Source organism: Brassica napus, chromosome C5, assembly GCF_020379485.1.
Source record: "Brassica napus cultivar Da-Ae chromosome C5, Da-Ae, whole genome shotgun sequence".
In the NCBI taxonomy this organism is placed as follows: Eukaryota; Viridiplantae; Streptophyta; class Magnoliopsida; order Brassicales; family Brassicaceae; genus Brassica; species Brassica napus.
This window is the reverse complement of record NC_063448.1, coordinates 6,947,765-6,972,152: the sequence shown is the minus strand read 5'-3', so window position 1 is coordinate 6,972,152 and position 24,388 is coordinate 6,947,765. Positions and strand designations below refer to the sequence as shown.

The 24,388-nt window shown below is 33.0% G+C and overlaps 3 protein-coding genes across 5 annotated transcripts; 1 reads left to right on the top strand and 2 right to left on the bottom strand.

Annotated features, from left to right (window-relative positions):
• Nucleotides 1-5: 5 nt before the first annotated feature.
• On the bottom strand, nt 6-3,365 carry LOC106398417 (probable serine/threonine-protein kinase PBL2). The gene is made up of 4 exons (XM_048758065.1): nt 2,346-3,365; nt 2,118-2,253; nt 1,893-2,029; nt 6-1,804 (listed from the first exon to the last, which is right to left on the bottom strand). The coding sequence occupies exons 1-4, from the start codon at nt 2,757-2,759 to the stop codon at nt 1,631-1,633; spliced, it is 861 nt and encodes a 286-aa protein (XP_048614022.1). The 5' UTR covers nt 2,760-3,365; the 3' UTR covers nt 6-1,630.
• A 1,655-nt stretch (nt 3,366-5,020) lies between these two features.
• Nucleotides 5,021-6,787, top strand: LOC106400779 (UDP-galactose/UDP-glucose transporter 3). Its single transcript, XM_013841174.3, has 7 exons — nt 5,021-5,197; nt 5,313-5,410; nt 5,514-5,644; nt 5,722-5,752; nt 5,851-5,954; nt 6,032-6,153; nt 6,217-6,787. Exons 1-7 carry the CDS (start codon nt 5,094-5,096, stop codon nt 6,620-6,622), a joined length of 996 nt encoding a protein of 331 aa, XP_013696628.1. The 5' UTR covers nt 5,021-5,093; the 3' UTR covers nt 6,623-6,787.
• A 52-nt stretch (nt 6,788-6,839) lies between these two features.
• On the bottom strand, nt 6,840-9,843 carry LOC106398418 (transcription factor MYB124-like). Of its 3 annotated transcripts, none has more exons than XM_048758063.1 (11): nt 9,736-9,843; nt 9,462-9,658; nt 9,339-9,385; nt 9,107-9,163; nt 8,891-8,963; nt 8,730-8,785; nt 8,483-8,641; nt 8,108-8,402; nt 7,887-8,029; nt 7,521-7,806; nt 6,840-7,444 (listed from the first exon to the last, which is right to left on the bottom strand). In XM_048758063.1, exons 2-11 carry the CDS (start codon nt 9,546-9,548, stop codon nt 7,334-7,336), a joined length of 1,314 nt encoding a protein of 437 aa, XP_048614020.1. In that variant the 5' UTR covers nt 9,549-9,658; nt 9,736-9,843; the 3' UTR covers nt 6,840-7,333. The 3 variants fall into 3 exon arrangements, with proteins under 3 accessions (XP_048614020.1, XP_048614021.1, XP_048614019.1); XM_048758064.1 differs by having other exon boundaries at nt 9,462-9,624; nt 9,736-9,829; XM_048758062.1 differs by having other exon boundaries at nt 9,462-9,835.
• Between the last annotated feature and the right edge of the window lie 14,545 nt (nt 9,844-24,388).

Sequence of the window (24,388 nt, the reverse complement as noted above, 5' to 3'; positions counted from 1 at the left end):
TTCTAGTTTCGGGACTGGCCGTGTGTGGCTTTGAATCCCCGCCGCTCTGCGGCTTTTATGACAAGATGGTCGAGTTGCGTTTTTCATAAGCTTACGTATGGTGTGGAAGAAGGGTGATGAGTTGTCGTCTCATATCCTTTTTCGATGTGAAATGTTTTGTTCGAGATCTGTTTCGGGAGTTTTTCCGAGAGGCATCAACTTCGCGGGATATCTGAAGATGTCGAACATAAACATAGAGGCATGGTTTTGGGATCTCGTATCTTTTGGATATCATGCCTTGAGATGTTAGAGACCAGTGCGCTGGGTTTAGGGCAAGACCTAGGTTTACTTCCGGTTTAAGATTTTTTGCGGTGACTAGCCGACTATCGTTTTATCTGTCGCGATTTTGACCTGATTCGTACTGATTTAAAGTCCGCGATAGGTTCTCGGCTTATATGACTTGTTAGATACGAATCGAGCATCTCTCCGGAGACAATTTTTAAGCCAACCGGAAGTGCTGGACCAAAATTTTGGGTTTCTTTTATAGCGCTATTATCCTTGTGTCAGATGTACGAGAGTCATCTTTGTAAGATGGCTATGTCTGTTTAGGACGTTCGAGAGTTCGATGTGATCAGCATCGAACTTGGCGGCGAATGCCGTTGTTTAGAGTTTTTGCGTGAGATATGTGTTAAAATATTCATCATTTTTTGACGGAGTGTCTGTTTTCGTCGTTCGGAAGAAGTAATCCTTGATGCATCTCTCGCGACGTCTCGCGATGCCAACGACAGCTTCTTCCCAACGACTGATTTATTTTCGAAATTCGAAAATGTTTTGCGGATAGAAGGTGATTTTGCTTGGTCGAAATATGTCGGAAACATCGAAGGCTTGGTCGGATGTTTTCGAGTTTAAGAGTATACGAGTATACGTATCCACTCCCCTCCCCCCCCCCCCTTTTTTTGATGAGGGGGGGACAGATGAATTTGTCTTTTGACAAACTGCCTACGTACTTCTTATGGAGATCAAGCCGTCTCGTAGTTCGGTGATTGCGAGTTGGTCAGTGATAGTATTTTTTGAGATGCATCGCGTTCCAGGTCCTCGGAATTTTTATGCCTTGCATGTTTGCAATTTCGTAGGAGCCTGGTCGGACAATTTTTTTGAGTTTATAGGGTCCTTCCCAGTTTGCTCCGAGTTTTCCCACGTTTCGTTCGGCGGTGTTTTGGAAGACTTTGCGAAGGACTAGAAGAGATTCCGTTTGAGTGTATTTTGTTCCTGGTTTAGCAGCGGATTCTAGCTTTTCTAATGTGACTAAAACCGCTGACATTTTAGGCCTGACCTTTGCCTCGGGGTTTAAGCACAGCAAAGCGAGAGTAGCAACTGTGTAAGCTCCCTTTTGTGGATATTGCCCGCCTAGTTTCGTGTCCATTATGCTAAAAAGCTTCCGCTTATTGCCAAGGTTCGGTTTAGCCCAGTCCACAAGACTACATCTGACTCCATTATTTGAATAGTCCATGGCATGTCGTCCTGATATTAGTTCAAGTAGGACCACGCCGAAACTGTACACATCACTCTTTGCCGTCAGTTCACCTGTAGATGATGAAAATGAGATTTCAGAAAGTGATAGAAAACTAGAGATTTGGGTTCGTGGTTTAGTCTAGTTTACTAGTTTAGTACCATGTAAACTGAGTTTACAGAACAAACCTGTGGCGATATATTCAGGAGCTGCATATCCATGAACACCCATGAAAACTGTAGCTACATGTGTATCATAATCTCGAGTAGGACCTGCATTAGCCAGACCGATATACGAAAGCTTGGCATTGTAGTCCTGCATTCAGACACAATCTCAAACTGTTAAGAGTGAAAGAGAACCAATCCCAAAAAAAGTGGTTGAATAGAGAGTCTGGTCTAATTACAGCGTCGAGTAGAATCTTAGCAGATCTGAAGTCTCTATATATGACTTGTGACTTTGCTTCATGAAGAAAAGTAAGCCCTTTAGCTGCACCTACTGCCACTTTCATCCTTATTTCCCATGTAAGTGCCTGCGGACCACCTGCAAAAAACCATTGACCCGAATCATATTGAACAGTCCATATGCTTCAGAACAAACTAAATATTTGTTATATTACACAAAAATATACGTCTAAAAAGATGGCTCTCCAAGCTTCCTCTAGGCATGAACTCATGTACAAGAAGCAGGTTTTCGCCTTCGGTGCAGTATCCAATTAGTAATACAAGATTTGGATGACTAAGTTGACCAAGATTGTTTACTTCAGTCTGAAAATAAATAAAAAATCTCAACGTCAGCAAGCAAAAAAGACACATTAATCAATCAGGGCAAGGGAGAATATGAACCGGGGCTTACTTACCAACCAATCTTTACGACCTTGAAAACCGTCAGGCTTAAGATTCTTAATAGCAACAGCGATACCTGAACCAGGTCGTGAAGCAGTGAGAGTTGTTTCATCAATCCATCCTTTGAATACACAACCAAAATCTCCTTCTCCTAGTACACTATCAGGACGAAAGTTCTTAGTTGCGTTCTTTAGTTCGTTGAAAGAGAAAGCCTTTAGATTTGGAGATGAAAGTATCTCTCCTTCTGTCCTATGGTGCGTTGGTAATGATCCTAAACTACTGATCCCTGAAGGAACTGTAGAATGGGCTCTGTTGCTCGAAATTCGAGTTATATCCGGTTGCGTCATGCTCACGCCAGTACATCCTAGGACAGGAGACTTGTGGAAATTCGAGTTATATCCGGTTGCGTCATGCTCACGCCAGTACATCCGGTTGCGTCATGCTCACGCCAGTACATCCTAGGACAGGAGACTTGTGGAAATTCGAGTTATATCCGGTTGCGTCATGCTCACGCCAGTACATCCACAGGAAGGGACGGTGGTGGACAAAAAGTCGTGTTCCCATCTCATTTTTCCTTTTGTAGCAGTCAGATTTAATTAGAACAATCACACGTTCAAAATTTTGCATGCGAATGAGTTCTCGAGTAAATATTCCTGAAATGAATTTGTGTAGAGTTTGTGACTTTTAAGAATTCATTGTTATTGCTTTTTGGATTTCAAAAGTCTTAATAGAATACATTATTATTGGTTTAAGAATTTTTAAAATCCATTCAAATATCTTGTTATTCAAAAAGTTTAGTTATTATTGATTTTCTAATTCTAACTAAATCTAGTGTTATTGGGAGATGAATTCTATTCATTTTTACTCATAAGACTTAACTTATAAAATATCATATGTATCCATGTGATTTTCAAAAAATTTGTGATAAAAATACAAAGGGTTATTGGAAGATGAATTTGTGTAGAGTTTGTGAATTTTAAGAATCCATTGTTATTGCTTCTTGGATTTCAAAAATCTTAATAGAATCCATTATTATTGGTTTAAGAATTTTCAAAATCCATTCAAATATTTTGTTATTCAAAAAGTTTAGTTATTATTGATTCTCTAATTCTAATTAAATCTAGTGTTATTGGGAGATGAATTCTATTCATTTTTACTCATAAGACTCAACTTTCAAAATATCATATGTATCCATGTGATTTTCAAAATTCTTGTGATAAAAATACTAAAAACAAAATAATTATTCTTACCAAATATCTATTGCACCTTAAATTCAAATTATATGTTCAAAACTATAATTCATTACATTTATATACTTTTACATTTTTTAAAATATTATATTTTTAATATAAATAATAATAATTACATTTACAAATCTTAATAATATTAAAATATTTAAAAAAAAAAGTTTCAAAAAACATTTTCGAATTTCAAAAAGAAAATTTGAAAAAATACTTTTTTAAATAGAAAAATTATAAAAATATTCGAATTAGAAAAAAAAATATATAAAAACAACTTTTTATTTTTTATTTTTTATTACTTATACATCTATACCGTAAGGGGTAAAATAGTTTTTTACATTTTTAATGAAACTTATTTTGGCCATTTTCTTTTTTTTAATGCTCTTTTTGTGACAAAATCTTTTAAAATTGATATTTAAGAAAATTGTTCAATTTTGTATGTATCAGTATTTTTTTTTTTAATTTGAAAGCAAAAAGTAAATAATCATGCTATATGATTTAGAAAATATTTTACAAAAAAATGATAAAAAAGAGGTAATACAAATTCATGAAAATCTATATCAATCTAAACAAGTTATGATCAAATTTCATAAGTCAATGTATATAAATTTTCACAATCCACATAACTTTTTCAAATCTTCACAAACTCTACGCAAATTCATCTCCCAATATCCTAAGAAAAAGCATTCATAGCTTTTTTACCATTTGTTTTCGTTTTAATTAGAAAGTTTATATTCACAATTGTGACGTGAGGGACAGATGGTTTCGATTGCTCACGTTATACAATTATGTAAATATATAGCTTATTGGTCTGAATACTTTGATATACAATTATGTAAATAACCTTTTAAATTATTATATTACTCCATTGCGAATGTTAGGGAATGAGAACAAGTGACTTGTATCGAGTAAATTACTCAAGAGAAGGAAGCTTATACGTACTATACATGTGTAAAATGAGTAACAATCACTCGTTTCACTCTTCAAATCAGAAATGGTTCTCTCAAAGGATTGTTAGTAATGTTTATCATATATAACTTAATTCGTATTCTCCTCCTCCTCTATGAGTTCATGACTTCGATGTTCATTGATTTTATTAGCATTCATAGTATACAGAAATCAAAATACTCAAGAACTTAATTTGAGTAACATGGTTAAATATTGTTTACATATATATATATATCAATTAATAGTTACACCAGTATGGTTTTACAAAAAGAAAAACATGTTTTTACTGCATGGAGTTTTCATTAGGCATGGGTACTAGCTAACTGCGTGATGTTTTTTGGGTAGAGAAACACGTCACGTAGTTCAAGCTTATATCGCAGATATGGAATACAAGTGTGTGACCTGAGTCACCAGGCACGTCAGTTTATCCATCCAATGACATAATCACACGTGGAAGATCTACGTGTTTCTCCCGCCACCGATACTAATAAGTAAATAACTTCCGGTTTTCACTTCAGGATTGATCTCAAATTAAACCGAAACTCGAATCGTCGCCGGAGAATAAAAAAAACAATGGAAGCTCACGGTTCCGGTCTCCGGCGAGTTCTGTTGTTGTCATTCTGCGTCGCCGGGATCTGGACTGCGTACATTTACCAAGGCGTTCTTCAGGAAACCTTGTAAGTAAATTTTCTCAAATTCGAATCGATCACGGTGGTGATGCGTTTCTGTGATTGGATTTGGAACTTGTTCTTTGATCCGAAGGACCCAACTTTTATGGTTTGTGTGATTTAGGTCGACGAAGAAGTTTGGTGAAGATGGGAAGAGATTCGAGCACCTTGCGTTTCTGAACTTGGCTCAGAATGTAGTTTGCTTGGTTTGGTCTTATATAAGTGAGTTTTAACGAAATGCTTTTACTTTTGTTGTGTACATTAGATTTGTATAGCTGAAAGAATTGGATGATGGAGCTGAAGTATTTTTGTTTAATATGAGCAGTGATTAAGCTCTGGTCCAATGGAGGTAGTGGTGGAGCTCCATGGTGGACGTACTGGAGTGCTGGCATTACTAATACTATTGGTCCTGCCATGGGCATTGAAGCTTTGAAGTATATCAGCTACCCTGCTCAGGTTACTTTAGGTTGATAATCCAGCTCAAACGGATTTGGTTTTATATGGTATTTGATGGGGATCTTGCTTTGCTGCAGGTTCTGGCAAAATCTTCTAAAATGATTCCAGGTGAGGTGTCTATGTAGAGCGTCAAGAGAAGACCATAGCTGTTAGAATCAAGATTTCTCTGTATATCTTATATGTGGTTTTTTTTTTCTTTCATGTAGTTATGCTTATGGGTTCCTTAGTTTATGGCATAAGATACACTTTGCCTGAGTATCTTTGCACCTTTCTCGTTGCGGGAGGAGTCTCCATGTTCGCCCTTCTTAAGGTAAGCAGCTCTATAATCAGGAACATTAGTTAGGAGTTGTCTTAGGAGCATACTAAGCTGGCTTTGAATGGCTTTAGACAAGCTCCAAGACCATCAGCAAGCTAGCACATCCAAATGCTCCCCTTGGTTACGGACTTTGCCTCTTGAACCTCGCCTTTGACGGATTCACAAACGCCACCCAGGATTCCGTTACCGCAAGGTATGATTCCTGACATGGATATAGGTACCCATCAATGTAAACATCACACGTACATGGATACAGGTACCCCAAAACCAACGCATGGGACATAATGCTGGGAATGAATTTGTGGGGAACAATATACAACATGGTCTCCATGTTTGGATTGCCACACGGGAGCGGATTCGAAGCTGTGCAGTTCTGCAAGCAACACCCTGAGGCAGCATGGGACATTCTCATGTACTGTCTATGCGGTGCAGTGGGACAGAACTTCATCTTCTTGACGATTAGCAGATTCGGGTCTCTAGCTAACACGACCATTACCACAACCAGGAAGTTTGTAAGCATCGTGGTATCCTCTGTTCTTAGCGGGAATCCATTATCCTCAAAACAATGGGGATGTGTGTCAATGGTGTTTGGTGGTTTGTCTTACCAAATTTACCTGAAATGGAGGAAGCTGCAGAGAGTGCAGAAGAAGAAAAAGACTTGATGCAAAATCTAGAATTTTCTTCAGAATTTTATTTTTGGTTTGAGAACTTTTTACTTAAATATATAACACAAAAGAGGTAGTCACACTAGCAATATGTAAACCAGTGCATTAGAAGAAACTTATATATATGTTTTTTATATATGTCTTTACAATAAGTTTTTAACATTCTGTTCTCCTCTTACACAGCTGTGAGAGAACAACAACAGAGACAAACAGGTAACACTCTGAAAGACTTCTTTTATATCATATGTTGATAAGAGATTATGTACAGAGATGAAGAAGAAAACAAATCAAGAAATCACGGCAAATTGCTCAGATGATGTATCTGAGTATATGCCCTTAAGAGACAAACCAAAGAATTTTGTTTTTCTTAGAACAAACTGGTGCCTTTCCTTTGTGGATATGGCTTCCTTATGTTGAGTAAGAGAAGAAATCTGAAGAATCTGAGTATATGGCAGATTCTTGAGAGCTTTCTTTGTTGGGGGTTAGAAATGTTAACCGTTAACATTCTAGGAACCAACAAAGAATTATATAAAACCGTTGGAGGAAGGAATGCAGATCATGGCATGCCCGCTTCACAAAAAACTTCCAGGCCGATATGGCTGCAGATACCTAAAGCAAAAGTGAGAAAGAAAAAACTACGTCTTCATAGAGACAAAACCGCGGTTTTAGGGATGATGATGGATCAGAGAGATGGTTGGTTGGTTGGTTCTACAAGCTATGTAGAAGGACTCTTTTGCAAGGGGGTGGTTGTGAAGGATTAGCACTTGGACATGGAGATGAGGACTCAATCCCAAGTGTTTTTAGCAGGAAGCTCCTCTCCTGCAAAAGCAATCAGTCTTTTAAGACTCAAATGTGTGATCAAAGCCTAAGTACTCTGTGGTGTGAAGCTTCTTACACTTTCAGAGAACTGTGGACTTGGTATGCCATCTGCTAGAGACCTGAATAAGGGCGTGACCTGAATAGGCGAGCTGAAGTTTTCTTCGTCGCCCGAGATGGGCTTATTCTCATCAGGATTTTTCAGGACATCACACGTTGAGAGAAAATCCTCTCCACTTTCCTTATGTTCTGTCTGAGGAGGATCAGGCAATGATGGTTGTGTTTTGTCACCAGACTGGTCCAGCAAGATGGTTGATCCTGAACTATTCTCAGAGCTAGCTGGAGAGTCGTGGAGATCAGGTTGCCTAAACAAACATCAAAATTAAAAAGGTTATATACAATCAAAACCTTTATGATGAACATAAACATGAAAAGCTATATTCACCTCCAAGATGGGTCATTGTCTTCATAACTACTCCTCAAATCCCCTATAAGGTCCCTAAACTCCTCCAGTTGAAAATCAATGTCAGGGAATCCATATCTCAACAAATCATTTTCCTTGCCTTTGTTCAGGAAATCCTGAAGGACCTAAACATATATAACAAGAGCTCAGACCATTTAGCTATTTTCATATTTCTTTAAGAAGTTGTGGTTTCTTGGTTTTACCTTCCAAGCATTCTCCATGCTTTGTTCTGTGTTGTCTGCATTAACTTTCTGCGCCAAGGAGCTTAAGAGTTCAGCTTGTTGCATCAAAGCTGTGACTTTAGGATCATCTTTCTTAAGAAACATCCCTTCACCATCACTCTCCTTCACATTGCTTGTTTGATACTGTTCTTCCAAGCTATCAATACCAGTGGCATTGTGCGCCAATACCGAGAATGGAGATCTTGCCTGCTGATTCAGACAAGGTTCAACGTTTCCGTAATTATTCATCTCTGTAAGCTCTAGAATGTGACTTCTTCTGTATAAGAGTAGCCAACAAGAACCATGAATGTGTGATTGAAAACTTATGTTTATTAGATCAAAAGGAAACAAACTTACCTTGTTCTCTTGGAAATAGGGGCTTCATTATCGGCTTTTTGAGGTGTACTAATACCGTCTAAGAACAACATTCTCTTGTTGTTTGAGTTGGCCATAGCTTCATGTTTGGCTCTCTTCTTACAAAGTGTTGTAAACCTGTTCTTGACAGCATTATCCGTTCTACAAACACACAGAAGTACATAACATTAAATGAATCACTCTGGTCTTATTATGATGACTTCAAGCACCATTAGAGCGGTTATTCTACCTGCCTGAAACCACCTTTGCTATCTCAGTCCATCTATTCCCAAACACTCTTTGTGCCTAAAAAAACAAACACAAGAGCATCAAGATCATATATTAAAAAAAACAAACACCAAATCTGGAATATTATCCATGTAAAAAATGAAGTTTGTAAGTGAACCCTACCTCACACAAAAGTATATCTTCTTCAGGAGACCAGCCTCCTCTCTTGAAATCGGAGTTTAAGTATGTATACCATCTGCAAACAAAAGATCCATAGCCGTATTTAAATAAGTAAAAAAAAAAACTTTTGTGTTTCTAAAGAAGTTAAGCAGATTATTATCTTTTTTTTTTTTGATAAATAAAAAAGAAGTTAAGCAGATTATAATCTTTGTCACCAACCTTCTTCTGCATTGTCTTGTGCTTTTATCCTTAAACTTTGATGCGATGATCGCCCAACTAATATCATTACAAACACAATGGAAGCAACAACCCAACATCAGTTACAAAAAAAAAACAAAAAAAAACAATAACAACAACCCAACATTCTTTTTTAGAATCTCTCTTTTTAAAAACCAAAACTTTCTCAGGGAAAAAAACAGAGGAGTCAAGTGAATAAAAGAGAAACTCTCACTTTTCAGTTCCATGAAGAGTAATCTGGTCTCTTAGTATAACATCCTCCTGCAACTCCAGAAACCCATTTCAGAAAACAGAGAGATTCAGGACAGACATGTATATATATGTATTCATCACACACCTCTGGTGCCCAAGTAACAATATGACGTTCCTTCTTCTTTGAATCTTCGTTATTAATATTCTTCTTTTTCTTCTTCGTATCTTCCATTTTTCTTCTTCTCTTTCTCTCTGTAAGTTTAGTGTTTTCTTCGACGCTCCGTTGCCTTTTTATAAAAATCCAAGTCCTTCTTCCAATCACACACCCACAAAGACTTTTTCCTTAGAAAAATAAAAAAAAATTAAAAAAAAGGAAAAAACAAAACCTAATGAAAGACAAACTCTGAAAAGGAACTCACTCAAAGACTCTCTACTATATATCTGCTTTATTTATTATTCTCCACTGGTGAATCTGTGACTAAACTCCTCTGATGCGAAATGTTTTACAGAGATGGAGCTACGTTAAAAAGGAAAATGGGTTCTTCCTATATATATATAAGAAAACAAAAATCCCAAGACATGGGTTTGTTTAAAAAAGATTTTTTTTTCTTCTTTTGAAGTCATTCACGGTCCATGAACACATGGGTTTTACGTTTTATCAAATTCAAAATGCTAGTAAAAACAAAATATAATAAATTAAAAGAAGTCTTGGTTTTAAGATATTTAAAGAAAAGACTTAAAATAAAAATGAAAACCAACGGATGGGTGAGTAAGTGCGCGGGTATGAAGGGAAGTTTGAAAAAAAACGAACGCTGAAACCCATGACCTTGTTCTCCATTACTGCCACCCCCTCTTCACCATTTGTGATTCCTTGTCCCACTTTTGATTACACTATTTGTTTAATTTTCTTAAAAATATTTAAATTTGTAGGCAGCTATGCATTTTCTGAAGTACTAAGTATAAAATAAAGAAACACTAGCCACTATGTTACGGTAGTAGTGTCTAGAGTTTTGTGGAGAACATGATTGCTTTTATGGGTTTTTCCTACATTGAATTATGATGTTATGTGGTTCAATATGATTGTTTTTAAATCATATGTGTAAACAAGATTATGCATACCAGGAAGGACATTATTTGTTTTAATAAAAGTATGTTAACGTTCTGTAAAAGGAAAAATGGGATGTATGATAACGTTTTAGTTTCAAGTACGATTCTATGGAAAGTAATCTTTAAGTTGTTTGAAGGCCTTTACTCTAATGCTTTCTCGTAATTTCATCAAAAAACTATGTTTATTTTACATTTTTTATTTATAAAAATTAGATTCCAGTTAGTAGAAGAAAAAGCTTTTGACAATAGAAATTAGTCAAGTTGATAGTAACACGAAATGCTATATATACAGAGTATACATTTTTAGTTTAAGCTGTGAAAACTATGAGTATGGGTTTGGGGAAAAGAGACAATAACATGTAAAAAAAAAGAAAATATTTTGGATTTGGAAAAGAAATATAAATCATGATCGAGATTGGCAACACGTCGTTGGTGTTTTGTTAAAAAAGGGTACATGACAACTTACGTGACTCAACGGCCATTATTCATTTGGATCGATTCTTATAATTTCAAAATTTTAAAATTTCAGAATTAATTTCTGTCTAATCTCAATGCATAAAAAGTCATGTACAATGAGCTGTTTCAATTTAATTTAGACCCCAAACAGAAGCGCCCACCAGTCACGACGAATGCAATTAATTTTGGTAACTACTTGCTACTCTCTAGTCTTTGGTCATTTAGTGTGTGTGTGTGTGTCTGTGTATAATTGAAATAAATAAATATAATTCAAACGATTATTCTTTCAAGTCACCACTTTCTCCTGGATTTATCATTATATATCTATCTACTCTTTCGTTAATTGCTCAAAAAAAAAAATCTACTCTTTCGAGAAAATAGATTAATTTATTTTAATAGAAATAGATTAGTTATAATATAATGAGCATGGTGTCTTCTTGTACCACGTAAAAAAATTTAAAATATTTTTTAACAGATAAATATAAATTATATTTTAAAATAAAATTTTATTAATATTGTAAATTTTCTTTTTCGTATCAATATTTTAATATAAATTTGATTTAATAAACATAAAAATTATATTTAAGAATATGTATGTATATATTTGAAATTATAATCTTAGATAGATTTTTCTATCTATTTATTTTAATTAAATATATTAAATAAATTTGTAAAAGTTGCATAATTACCAAAAATTAAAATTCAACAATATTTATAAAATTTGTAGATATATAAAAAAATAATGATTTTACAATTAAATTTTTATAATTTTCTAAAAAAAATGCATACATTTTTGAAAATTTTAGTAATAAAATTGTATAATTTAAAAATATATAATTATATTATATTTCGAAATTTATAATGCTATATTTGAATATATTTATTTTAATGATGATTTATGAGTTATTCTCATATTATAAAAAAGTTTTCAAAAATATAAATTGACATTAAATGTAATATATGAGTTATTATCATATTTTAAAAAGTTTACCAAAAATATAAATTAACATTAAATGCAATTGTCCATGTCATATTAAGTTTTAAGACATGTCATCAATTTCAATAGTCATGTCATATTTATTTTGTGAAATTGATTGTAAAAAAGACACGTGCTAAAATCACTTCCTAAATATAGCTGAGGGGATTTCATAATTTTATTAGTATACAATAGTATAAAGGAAATCGATTATCACAGTTTCCCTAACTGTTCCAGTAGTACTTTAACGAAGATGATCTCTTCCAGTATTTTTTCGAAAAATCATTTGTTGACAGAAAACAGTATATTTAATGATTTATGAACTGTCGATATTTAATTGGAAAATGAGGGCCAAGCAACACCGTCGGCGCGTGGTGCCTTGGATTTGAGTCAGACAGCGAAGCATTTCTGACATATCACATTTTATGAACAGTGGCTGTAAGAAAAAATGTATATATTTTTCTTACTGTTGCTTAAATTCTCTTTTGTCCACACCCTTTGTGTATTTATATTCGCATTTAGTCGATTCTCTTAACTCTATAGTTTATGGTATCTTCTCAGTGTCTGTTTTGTATTTTACTTTAACAACCAGTGCAATTAAACGACGTATAGTATCGACATACGAGATAAAAATAGGGGACTTCTTAAAAAGGGTTTATCCAAAGTTAAACATTCTCTTTTGCTGTTAATGGAAATCACTTTTTATAAGATTGATGTGGGTTTTTCTTGTCATAATATATAGTGCAGACGTTTAATTTTGGTAAGGGTTATGTTCTTTTTCCACTCCACTTAGCGTATTTTTTTGGGCTAAAAGAAGCTGAAAATATTGACATTTTTTTAAAGGGCTGCTCTTCTTCCTTCCAAGGTGGCTCTGTGTAATCCATGCTGTATATTTAGATGTTTGTCTGTGCATGTATATGTACGAACGTACGTGCGCGTTGTATCATTCGCCCATGTAAACAGATCAACGTACGTCTGTAGAATATAAATATTTCTTTTTTAGAATATAAATATTTCATTAAAATGAATTACATTTAAAATTAACGTAACTATATCAACGGGACCTAATTATATTAATTCGTTGTTTTAAATCACTACATAGGACATATATAGTATTTGTTATAGAATATGACAGTGAATGATGATAGTGTATCGTATGTGTATTATAGAGACGGTTGTAACAAATAAATACACATGTCAATTATATGTCCATTCTCCAAGATTTAATCACATGAGCATTTTTCTCCGTAGTTGACAAGTGCATATCAAGGAAAATTCTTAGGTTTAAATTTTAGAACATAATAAAAATCTGTCTACAATTAGCTTATCAAGTTAAAAGAAGTGCTGTTTTAGCTTATGATACTATTATATTCCAAATTTGTAGCATATATTTGGAGAAATGACTAATTATTTAACGTCCGGAGGTCATCATTTCTGAGCTCGACGTCTGTTTCCAGTACGTGGGTTATACTTTCATCTGCCTGCTTGCTCTAATAAATTAAAAGATTTGTCAATGGATCATGAAAATCACTTTGAAAAAATTTCCTTATTTTATTTTTATTCACATGTAAATGTTTTCAAAACATATTATATTAATCTTAAATTACTTCAAGCCAAATGCAAGCAAACACATTTCTAAGCTATATGACTGACAGTCATTCATCTTGAAAATCACTTCACTCTAGTGACAGACTGGTTCATCCTGTTCACTCCACTACTATGATAATGACTTGATGTACATGCATCATCCACCACATTTCTCAATGCATAATCATAATCATCATCACCATCATACCAATCAAATAAAATTATGTTTACGCGTAAAGGTGGATGACTAGTTAGTTGCATAAAATCGTCAAATATTTTGAAAATGAGGGATAAACATTGATGCATGTCAACGAATACACAACGTACCTTACGTATAAGTTTGCTCGTGATATCGAGATAAAACATTATATATTGTTGAATCCATACGACGATGTATAATTTGTTATTATATTCATAGAGATCATCATTTACGTTACGTGCGTAATGCAACTAATTAGGTTACCAATGTTTGTAGAATGTAGTTTGAACATCCTGTAAAAATCAGCAAAAAAAACTAGTCTCAAATAAATATTGCTGTATACATAATGTTATGGAAAATGGGTCGGTGGTATGAGAATGCACACAAGTACACAAACGATAAGAGTTACAAGAAGCCAGCAAAGGACTAAATTCTATGATAAATAATGGAACCCTATGCAAAAGCTTCCCTTTCTATTTCACATTTTACACTACAAACCCCATTCACTTTTTTCCCTTTATATTAATCCTACAAAGTTTAAGTCTTTATAATATTCGATGACTTTTTAATTTTCTTTTACTGTTGATCTTTTTGTAATATCTACTCTATTAAAATAGAGTCATTAAAAAAATCTACTATACAAATGTCTATTTGGACCGGTTCATTAGTATCTAACAAATTAAATTATTAAATAGATATATTTATACATGTACATGAATGCAAGCCATATTTATGGATAGTCCCTATATTCTTGCAGAAAGATTTTGTAACAATAAAATGAAGAAAGATCTTTACTACGATTTATGTGTATTAAATAGGTGTAATATATCTATTCAAAATCAACTATAACGATATATATAGATAATCATCACTACACACTTACGTCATATAATAATTTTCTACCAAAAACACTTGATTAGTTATAAAAATAAAAAAAAATTTGCTAACTTCAACTCCAATTTTTTTTGTTATGGACTATTAACTATTTTAATTTACACACCCATTGTTAATACTAATAATCATTTGTTTGTTGTTTTGTATTTGAGCTTATTTTTCTTAAAATTCTGTCTCTACATTTAAACATTATCCAAAAAAATTTCATTATCATTTATTTTGGCATTCAGATAGAAAAAAATATTTATCTTAATTTTAGTATATTAATAAATTTTTAAAAACTAAATTTTGTTACACATTTATAAAGAAATTTATGAAGTAATAAAATTTATTAAACATATGTAATTAAAAAATACAATATTCAAACTATAAAATGAATAAGGTTAAAAGAAATTATCTACTCTATTAAAGTAGAGTCATTAAAAAAATCTACTATACAAATGTCTATTTGGACCAGTTCATTAGTATCTAACCAATTAAATTATTAAATAGATATATTTATATATGTACATGAATGCAAGCCATATTTATGGATAGTCCCTATATTCTTGCAGAAAGATTTTGTAACAATAAAATGAAGAAAGATCTTTACTACGATTTATGTGTATTAAATAGGTGTAATATATCTATTCAAAATCAACTATAACGATATATATAGATAATCATCACTACACACTTACGTCATATAATAATTTTCTACCAAAAACACTTGATTAGTTACAAAAATAAAATAAAAATTGCTAACTTCAACTCCAATTTTTTATGTTATGGACTATTAACTATTTTAATTTACACACCCATTGTTAATACTAATAATCATTTGTTTGTTGTTTTGTATTTGAGCTTATTTTTCTTAAAATTCTGTCTCTACATTTAAACATTATCCAAAAAAATTTCATTATCATTTATTTTGGCATTCAGATAGAAAAAAATATTTATCTTAATTTTAGTATATTAATAAATTTTTAAAAACTAAATTTTGTTACACATTTATAAAGAACTTTATGAAGTAATAAAATTTATTAAACATATGTAATTAAAAAATACAATATTCAAACTATAAAATGAATAAGGTTAAACAAATTATCTACTCTATTAAAGTAGAGTCATTAAAAAAATCTACTATACAAATGTCTATTTGGACCAGTTCATTAGTATCTAACAAATTAAATTATTAAATAGATATATTTATACATTTACATGAATGCAAGCCATATTTATGGATAGTCCCTATATTCTTGCAGAAAGATTTTGTAACAATAAAATGAAGAAAGATCTTTACTACGATTTATGTGTATTAAATAGGTGTAATATATCTATTCAAAATCAACTATAACGATATATATAGATAATCATCACTACACACTTACGTCATATAATAATTTTCTACCAAAAACATTTGATTAGTTACAAAAAAAAAAAAAAATTTACTAACTTCAACTCCAATTTTTTTATGTTATGGACTATTAACTATTTTAATTTACACACCCATTGTTAATACTAATAATCATTTGTTTGTTGTTTTGTATTTGAGCTTATTTTTCTTAAGATTCTGTCTCTAAATTTTAAACATTATCCAACAAAATTTCATTATCATTTATTTTGGCATTCAGATAGAAAAAAATATTTATCTTAATTTTAGTATATTAATAAATTTTTAAAAACTAAATTTTGTTACACATTTATAAAGAACTTTATGAAGTAATAAAATTTATTAAACATATGTAATTAAAAAATACAATATTCAAACTATAAAATGAATAAGGTTAAAAGAAATTATAACAAAATATATTTTCCCTACAATTTAAATATCATACTATATAATAATTTTTAATAATAAAATTAACTATAATTGTTATATTAATTTAAATTTCTTAATAAAATTGGAAAAAACCCATGCAAATGCACGGATCGGAATCTAGTTTATATTTAAAAAGACGAAACACACTAATTAATCCGATGCTAATTTTGTATTTGTTTGAATGTGTCTCGATTCTAAGGTGTAACGCGTCATTTGTTCTTTCGTGTTTACAGTATTTTTTTTCTTTTGTAATAAATATTCTACATCAAATCAAAGTTTATGAGACAACGTTTGACATGATGGAAATAAAAAATAATAAGTTTTTTGGTAACAATCAGAGTAATAAGTTAAACCAACAATACGGTGGGACTCCTCTCTCTCCTCCGTCCTTTTTTCTCAAAAGTTACACTAGGTGGTCTTTGTGTTTTGCTCCGGCGTTGGTTTCTCCGACGTCGGAAGCTACCTTCTCTTCCCGATCTAGTTTTCTCTTTGCTTCCTGATTCTAAAGAGATCCATCTTCGATATGTTTTGGTACTCTGAATTTTCATCGTTGGTGAGTGTCTGGTTCTTCTACAGATATGACTAGTTTTGCCGGTTGTTTGAGTGTTTGGTGTACCGACAAGTTGGTGTGAGCTTGATAATGCAAGGGAGAGCGTTTTCATGGTTGTGACTTAGCAGTCTTTTTGGTAAGGGTAATATGTTCAGTGGTTGCTTGCTGTTCGTGACTTCTCCCGTGAGTGTTCATGGAGAAGTTCTGTAGGCAAGGCTTCAGTTTTATGGTGTTTGGGTGAGCTTCTTTCTTTAGTTGTTTGTCGTGTATGTATCCAAGGTGTGTGGACCGAGTTGCGAGTTCCCCTTGTCGAGTTATGAAGTCTCCGGGTTAGTCTTATCGTTTGGCGGGCGAGGCAGCAACGATAAGTGTGGTTGTATGAGAAGTGGAGGTTACCGGGTGGCGAGCCAGTGGCAGCAGCGGTAACTCCCTATCATTGGCGTTTACTCTTTTCTAAATACTGCTTGGTGTGTTGTTGTAGCTCTTGTGATGATTATCCGTTTATGGTGCTAGTGTTGGTTTGGTTATTATGTTTTATATTTTTTTAAGTCACCCCTATGTGGGTTTAAGTCACCCGGATGTGGGTTTAAGTCGTTCATGTGTGGGATTTAGTTACCGCTTTCTATGGGTTTTCAGTGTTGGGGCTATTTCGTTTTGCCGTCAACGTTTGTATGAATTTTGGTCTTTTGGCATATGAATGAATATCAATTTGGGAAAGAAAAAAAATAAGTTAAACCAAGAACTTAACGTTAAACACAGTATGGAGTTTCAATAATGTAAACCTAACGAAACAAACTGCATCGATTAAAATAAAAAGTGCTTGTACATAAATAAAATCAAGATAGTCGTGTTGTAAGTTTGTGAGGTATACTCACATGATAAATGTATACATTATGATGTTAGTAACATGAAGGAAAAATGATTACTCACTATACACGAAGCATGGAACATCACATAGTTATCCATGCAAACTAAATAAATGTGTACATAGTTACACGAAGTATATATTATGCACGGCAATATCCTTCAACTTTATGATGTTATGTAATTAATATCACAAGTTTAATTCTATTCATCCAAAAAATAATGTGTATGTTAGAGACCGTTTAAATCTTTCGTTTCATCGATTAAAATGCGACGTATCTAAAGGTAATTTAAGGGTAATTTACCTAAATAAGATTTTGGCCCATGTTTTAAAGCGTAAGAATCTAATTTACAAAATCTAATTTGCAATCAATATGTTTTATAAATTTTGATAAGTAGTGTTTTAACATTTTTATTTTAGTGTATTTGAAAACAATATAATTATATTATTTTTATTTATATTAAATATAAAATTTATATAAGATATTATTTAATTTAGTTTTTAATTCTTTTAATCTGTTTTCGTATGAACTTTTAATAAAAATTATGTAATTTGTTTGATTAATTGTGTGATATATACTTATTTGATAAAAAAAATTATAAAACTTCATTGATGTCAATTTATTGACTCTAACATTTTATTTGTTTAATATGAAATTATTAAGTTAATGAATTATTTTTTATATTTTTTTTTCATAAACAAAAATTTCATTCATTTAAACTTAGTAAAACTTTCGTATTATATTCTTATTCTTTGATTATTTTTATTCTTAAAAGTATGTAATTTATAATTATATACGCAAGATTATATTTGGTTTAAGTTGACATCATATAAATTTTAAACAAATAAAATATTAGAGTCAGTAAATTGACAGCAAATAAGTTTTATAATTAAAAAATTATCAAAAAAGTATATATCATACAATTAATCAACGGACTGATTTTTTTTAATAAAAGTTCATAATAAAACATATTAAAATAATTAAAAAACAAAAAACATTAATAAAAATAAAAATAATACAATTATATAGTTTTACAATACACTAAAATTTAAATGTTAAAACACTAAAATAAAAATATTAAAACACTACTTATTAAAAGTTCATAACAAAACATATTAATATAAATAAAAACAATACAATTATATAGTTTTAAGAATACACTAAAATAAAAAAGTTAAAACACTACTTATCAAAAAATGTTAAAACATATTGATTTTGTAAATTTGATTTTCTTAAAAATATTCTTACACTGTTAAAATGTGGGTCAAAATCTAATTTTAGTTAAATTATAGTCGGATCGACCATATTTTAATTGTTGAAACAAGATATTTAAACAATCTCTAACATCCACATCAGTTTTTGGATGAATAAAATTAGACTCGTGATGTTAACTACATAATATCATAAAGTTGAAGGATGTTGTCATGCGTAACATATATTTCGTGTGGTTAGGCATACATTAGTTTAGTTCGCATGGTTAGCCATGTGATGGTCAATACTTCATGTAGTCAGCAATCATTTTTCCTAATAAGAAAGGCAAGATCAGCTTAAATGTTGTAATTAATGTATTAGATCTCGATCCGCACAACCGTGCGGGTATTATTTTTACTTTTTATGTTTGATAATATAATATAATTAATTAACTTATATCTAGGTTATTATATTTCAATATATATATATATATATATATATATTGTTTATAATGTTTCAGATAATTATTAACTAAATAAACAGAAACTGAAGTATTTTAAAATTTTGTTAGATTTGAAACTATATGAAATGTTATTAACCTAGATCCAAGTAATATCATCATAGATCAAATTAATATCATCACAGATCAAAGTAATGAAATAAAGGTTACTTTACCACGAACGCACAGTTTGTATAGGTCTAATAAATTCAAAACATCAACCTAATTATTTTGGTATTTAACCGAATGATGTTAATCAATATTTTAGTGATTATATTTAGTTGTCACGTAGGTACGAGTGAAAGACATAATCTTGAAAATACTTATTGTAGTGTATAATCAATATGTCCGCTACATATTAAGAGTTTATATTGTTTTTGTGTAATATTAGTCTTTAGTAAAATAAAGAATAGATATCGATTTATAATCAATTATATTGATGGTTAAATTTTAAAAGTTAATTGCATACGTAACGACGTTGATTTTTTTTTTTTGTCATCAAATACAGATTTATAGTGACTCTGTGAACCACTCCGGTAGATTTTGATCCATGTGAACGACAAACGACGGTTGTTTCCTGGCACTGCGTGCTAAGCTATCCGCTCTTAAATTTTGCGTCTTTGGTACATAGATAATCTCCGAACGTGTGAAAACCTCTTTCAGGGACCTAATATCTTTCAAATAACTTGCAAATGCGGGTCATTCTTCTGGTTCCGAAACCATCTTCACCAACTGAGAACAATCCGTTGCAAATGTAACCTGAAACTGGCGTAAATTTTTCATACATTCCATTGCCCAAAGTAGTGCTTCTATCTCCGCATGTAGAGGGGATAGACAAGCTCGGACATTCCTTGCTCCTAACAACCCATCAAAGCCTTCTAAAGTACTTAGCCAACCTTGCCCAGAGAAAACTTCATTCTCCTTCCAAGAACCATCTGTAAAACACCATCTCCCCGGAATTGATGGGAGAGTCGTAACCTCAGCATGGGACCCTATCCTGGTCTCGGTCAATACATGTGCATCAGCCCAAAGTGTTGACTCTGTTTCTGCCAATTTGAGCGTGTCTCTTGGATCCATGTCCATATTACTGAACACTTTATTGTTCCTTCCTTTCCAAATATACCAAAGTATCCATGCAAATTGATGGTCCTCCATCGGTGGAGAGACTCTCCAGAAGAGATGATCCATATTTGTAAAAAAGGAGCTCGTTGGGAACATAGTTGGATTTGACGGTATCTTGGAGAGAGCCCAAACCTGAAGTGCAGGAGGATATTCAAAAAACACATGATTGATCGATTCCTCTTCCGCTCCGCAACGTGCACAGCAGGTGTCACCTTGTATTCCTCTTGCTTTCAGATTCTTCTTGACTGCTATACAACCTGTAACCAATTGCCATAGGAAATGTTTTAACTTTTGGGGGCACCGTATTTTCCAGCAGAAAGTCTTCAAAACATCAACTGTGGGTCCAAACATTAAATATGGTCTTTCCCTGTATGGATAAACCCGTTCGATCTGCTATCCTGATTTAACCGTATACTTCCCATTATTTATGAAATGTCATCCATCCCTGTCCACCATCTGGGTTTTACTCAGTGGTATACTTTCTATAATTTTTACATCCTGGGGATCCATCATAGCCCTGAGTGCATGCGAATTCCATGTCCGTGAAGTAGAGTCAATAAGACAATCCACTGTGAGGTTTGGATCGAAAATATGTTGATTTTTATTTGCTGGTCTCGGGCGAGTGGTTGGGAGCCATGGATCGTTCCATATAGATATAGATGATCCTGATCCCACCCTTTTGATTAGTCATTTGCTTACTAGAGATCTAGTAGAAACTATACTCTGCCAACCATATGACGGAGAATAAGAGCGAATCGGTTCCAGGGGTGATGCATTCCTGTAATAATGTCCTTTAAAAACCCGGGAAAATAATGTATTTGGCTTCTCGATCAAGCGCCACAGTTGTTTACCAAGCATTGCTGTATTAAAATCTGTAATATCCTTAAAACCTAAACCCCCAGCTTCCTTATCAAGACACACTTTATCCCATGATTTCCAGTGCATACCTCTTGTCCTTCCCCCTGAGCTCCACCAGAATTGTGCGACCGCGGTCGTCAGTTTTTTAGTTGTTGCCTTAGGTAGACGGTAAACAGACATCACATGGTTTGGTAATGCCGTTACCACAGATTTAATAATCACTTCCTTTCCTCCTTTTGTGAAGAACTTAAAAGTCCAACCATTAACCCTATTGTTTAGCCGGTCCTGCACAAAGCTAAAAACTTGTATCTTGGATCCTCCCAAATTTTCTGGAAGACCTAGATAAGATCCCATACCTCCAAGATTCTGAATTCCCAATATATCTCTTAAGTCTTGTCTAGTTGATTCCTCAATATTGTGCCCAAATTAGATAGAGGACTTATCAAAGTTTATAAGCTGACCTGATACAACCTCATATTCCTTTAAGATCCTAAGGATAGTATGGTATTCCTCTTTCAGAGCTTTACAGAAAAAAGACTACCATCCGCAAAAAGCAGATGAGATATCGATGGACATGCTCTAGCTACCTTCATTTCCGTCAAAAGTTTCCCTCTTTCCGCCTTTTTAATATTTGCAATTAGAGCCTCAGTACACATGATAAATAAATAAGGTGATAAAGGATCTCCTTGTCGTAAACCTCTATGTGGAACGACAAGGCTCCGTGGCTGTCCATTAAGTAGGACCCGATATTGAACCGATGATATACACTCCATCATTAATGTAATCCAATGAAAATCAAAACCCATCTTCTGTAGGAGAGCCTTTATAAAATCTCATTCCACTCTATCATAAGCTTTACTCATGTCCGTTTTAATTGCCATATATTTTCCTTTGCACGCCTTATTCGTCCGTAATCCATGAAACATTTCCTGAGCAATAAGAATATTATCAGAGATTAACCTTCCTGGCACAAAAGCTGACTGAGTTTCTGAAATAAGAGAAGGTAGACATATCTTCAATATCTGACACAGAACCTTCGAAATAATTTTATACCCAACATTACACAGACTAATCGGCCTCAGTTCTGTCATCCTTGTAGGCCTCTCCGTTTTTTGAATCATACAAATATTAGTAATATTTAACCTTGGATCCAATGTTCCAGTAACAAAAAAAATATCCACCATGTCCACCAAGTCCTTCTTAATAATATGCCATGAGTGTTGAAAGAAAAGAGTTGTCATATTATCCGGTCCTGGTGCCTTCTCTGGATGCATCATAAAAAGGGCTTCTCTGACCTCATCCTCTGATGCTACTCTTAACAGACGTTGGTTCATCTGAGGAGTAATAACCGGTGATACCTCTGTGAGAAAGTCATCAAACTCCGTTGGAGAAGTGGTAGTGAAAAGCTCTTCGAAATAATCCACTGCCACTTTTTCCACACCCATATCTTCCGTAATCCAATTTCCCAAAGCATCATATAAACCCACAATCCGATTACATACCCGTCGTTGCTTAGTCAAAGCATGATAAAATTTTGTATTGAGATCCCCCGATGTATACCACGTATTCTTACTCTTTTGGTGCCAATACTCCTCTTCATCTTTATATGCATCTTGCAACTTCTTTGAAACCTCGATAATATCCTCTTGAGATCTAGAATTATCTGTTTGTACCTCTTCAAGAGCTTTTTGTAACTCATTAATTTTGTCCTTTCCATAAGGAGGATTATTTTTCCGTCATTTAGCAATTTCATGTCGACAATTACTAATTTTTTCCACTATCCCAGTTTCCCTTGTTGCACTATAATCTGACCAGCCCATTGTAATTGATTCCAAAAGACCTTCTTGTCCAATCCATCTTTTATCAAACCGAAATTGCCCTTTTCTCCTAGTGACTTTATCATCCAGATAAGCCACAACTGGGCGATGATCAGAAGCCACCATCCCTAAGTATTCTGTATAAGAACATGGAAACAAAGTATGCCACTCCTCATTTGCTAAAGCTCGATCTAGATGACATCTTACCGTAACTGCCCCTTTTCCTTTTCCCCTTCTCCCTTGCCATGACATTTTATTTCTCCGTGCCGGGAATTCCAATAACCCAATATTCCTTATCATATTATTAAAAGGAATAAAAGAATCCGCACTCCGCAGTGATCCTCCATCCTTTTCATGATTTCCAGTAATCTCATTTAAATCCCCAATGATGAACCAGGGTTCTGAACGCGCAAGCCCATATCTCGTCAAACGTTCCCACACTTGTTCTCTTAATTTTGGAACAGGATCACCATACACAAACGTAAGATAAACTGTCTTTCCGTGGGTCACCGCTTCGACATCGATCATTCTATTACTAGAATATAAGACTTGGACCTGAGAATCATTGTTGTAAAAAAGCGCTAAACCACCACTCCTTCCCATTGGATCAACCGTGAACAAATTATCAAATCCAATATGTGCTTGGAAATCTTGAACAAATTTTGAGTCTTGTTTTGTTTTAGATAAAAATAAAAAATCCGGTTTATGTTTATATCATATCTCTCTTAGATAGCTCATAGTCCACTTGCTTCCCATAGCTCATATCTCTCTTAGATGCCTCGACCTTGATTCTTTTGGTGAATATAAAGAGATTTCTAATGCAATTAATATGTGGCTTAAAGAATACAAATTCATTTAATTAAAAAAAATTAATGGATGGTCCATTTTAAAATATTACACATGAAAGAAATCACGATTTCTATTTTAATATAATAGATACATTATATACCTATTAAGGTTTGATTTGTCTTGAATTAATTCAAATATATGGGTTTTAAAAGGGGATAAAGAAAAGTATTCCCTCCACAACACGGGTCGCTCTCAGTTCTTTATGCCATTTTGTGTGGCTTTTTGGATCTACTGTGATTCGAGTGAACATAGATCTTCCATCAGCATCTACAGTCTTATTGGATCAACACCTAATGATTT

Bases quoted from the DNA above. Each gene is read 5' to 3' on its own strand.
- LOC106398418 (XM_048758063.1), bottom strand. From the start codon at position 9,548: ATGGAAGATACGAAGAAGAAAAAGAAGAATATTAATAACGAAGATTCA. The intron at 8,030-8,107 runs GTAAAACCAAGA...ATATATGTTTAG, and splicing joins GCATGGAGAATGCTTGGAAG to GTCCTTCAGGATTTCCTGAA. The intron at 7,807-7,886 runs GTGAATATAGCT...ATGTTTGTTTAG, and splicing joins GACAATGACCCATCTTGGAG to GCAACCTGATCTCCACGACT.
- LOC106398417 (XM_048758065.1), bottom strand. From the start codon at position 2,759: ATGTACTGGCGTGAGCATGACGCAACCGGATATAACTCGAATTTCCAC. The intron at 2,254-2,345 runs GTAAGTAAGCCC...ATTTATTTTCAG, and splicing joins AAGGTCGTAAAGATTGGTTG to ACTGAAGTAAACAATCTTGG. The intron at 2,030-2,117 runs GTATATTTTTGT...GGTTTTTTGCAG, and splicing joins GGAGAGCCATCTTTTTAGAC to GTGGTCCGCAGGCACTTACA.
- LOC106400779 (XM_013841174.3), top strand. From the start codon at position 5,094: ATGGAAGCTCACGGTTCCGGTCTCCGGCGAGTTCTGTTGTTGTCATTC. The intron at 5,753-5,850 runs GTGAGGTGTCTA...TCTTTCATGTAG, and splicing joins ATCTTCTAAAATGATTCCAG to TTATGCTTATGGGTTCCTTA. The intron at 6,154-6,216 runs GTATGATTCCTG...ACATGGATACAG, and splicing joins CAGGATTCCGTTACCGCAAG to GTACCCCAAAACCAACGCAT.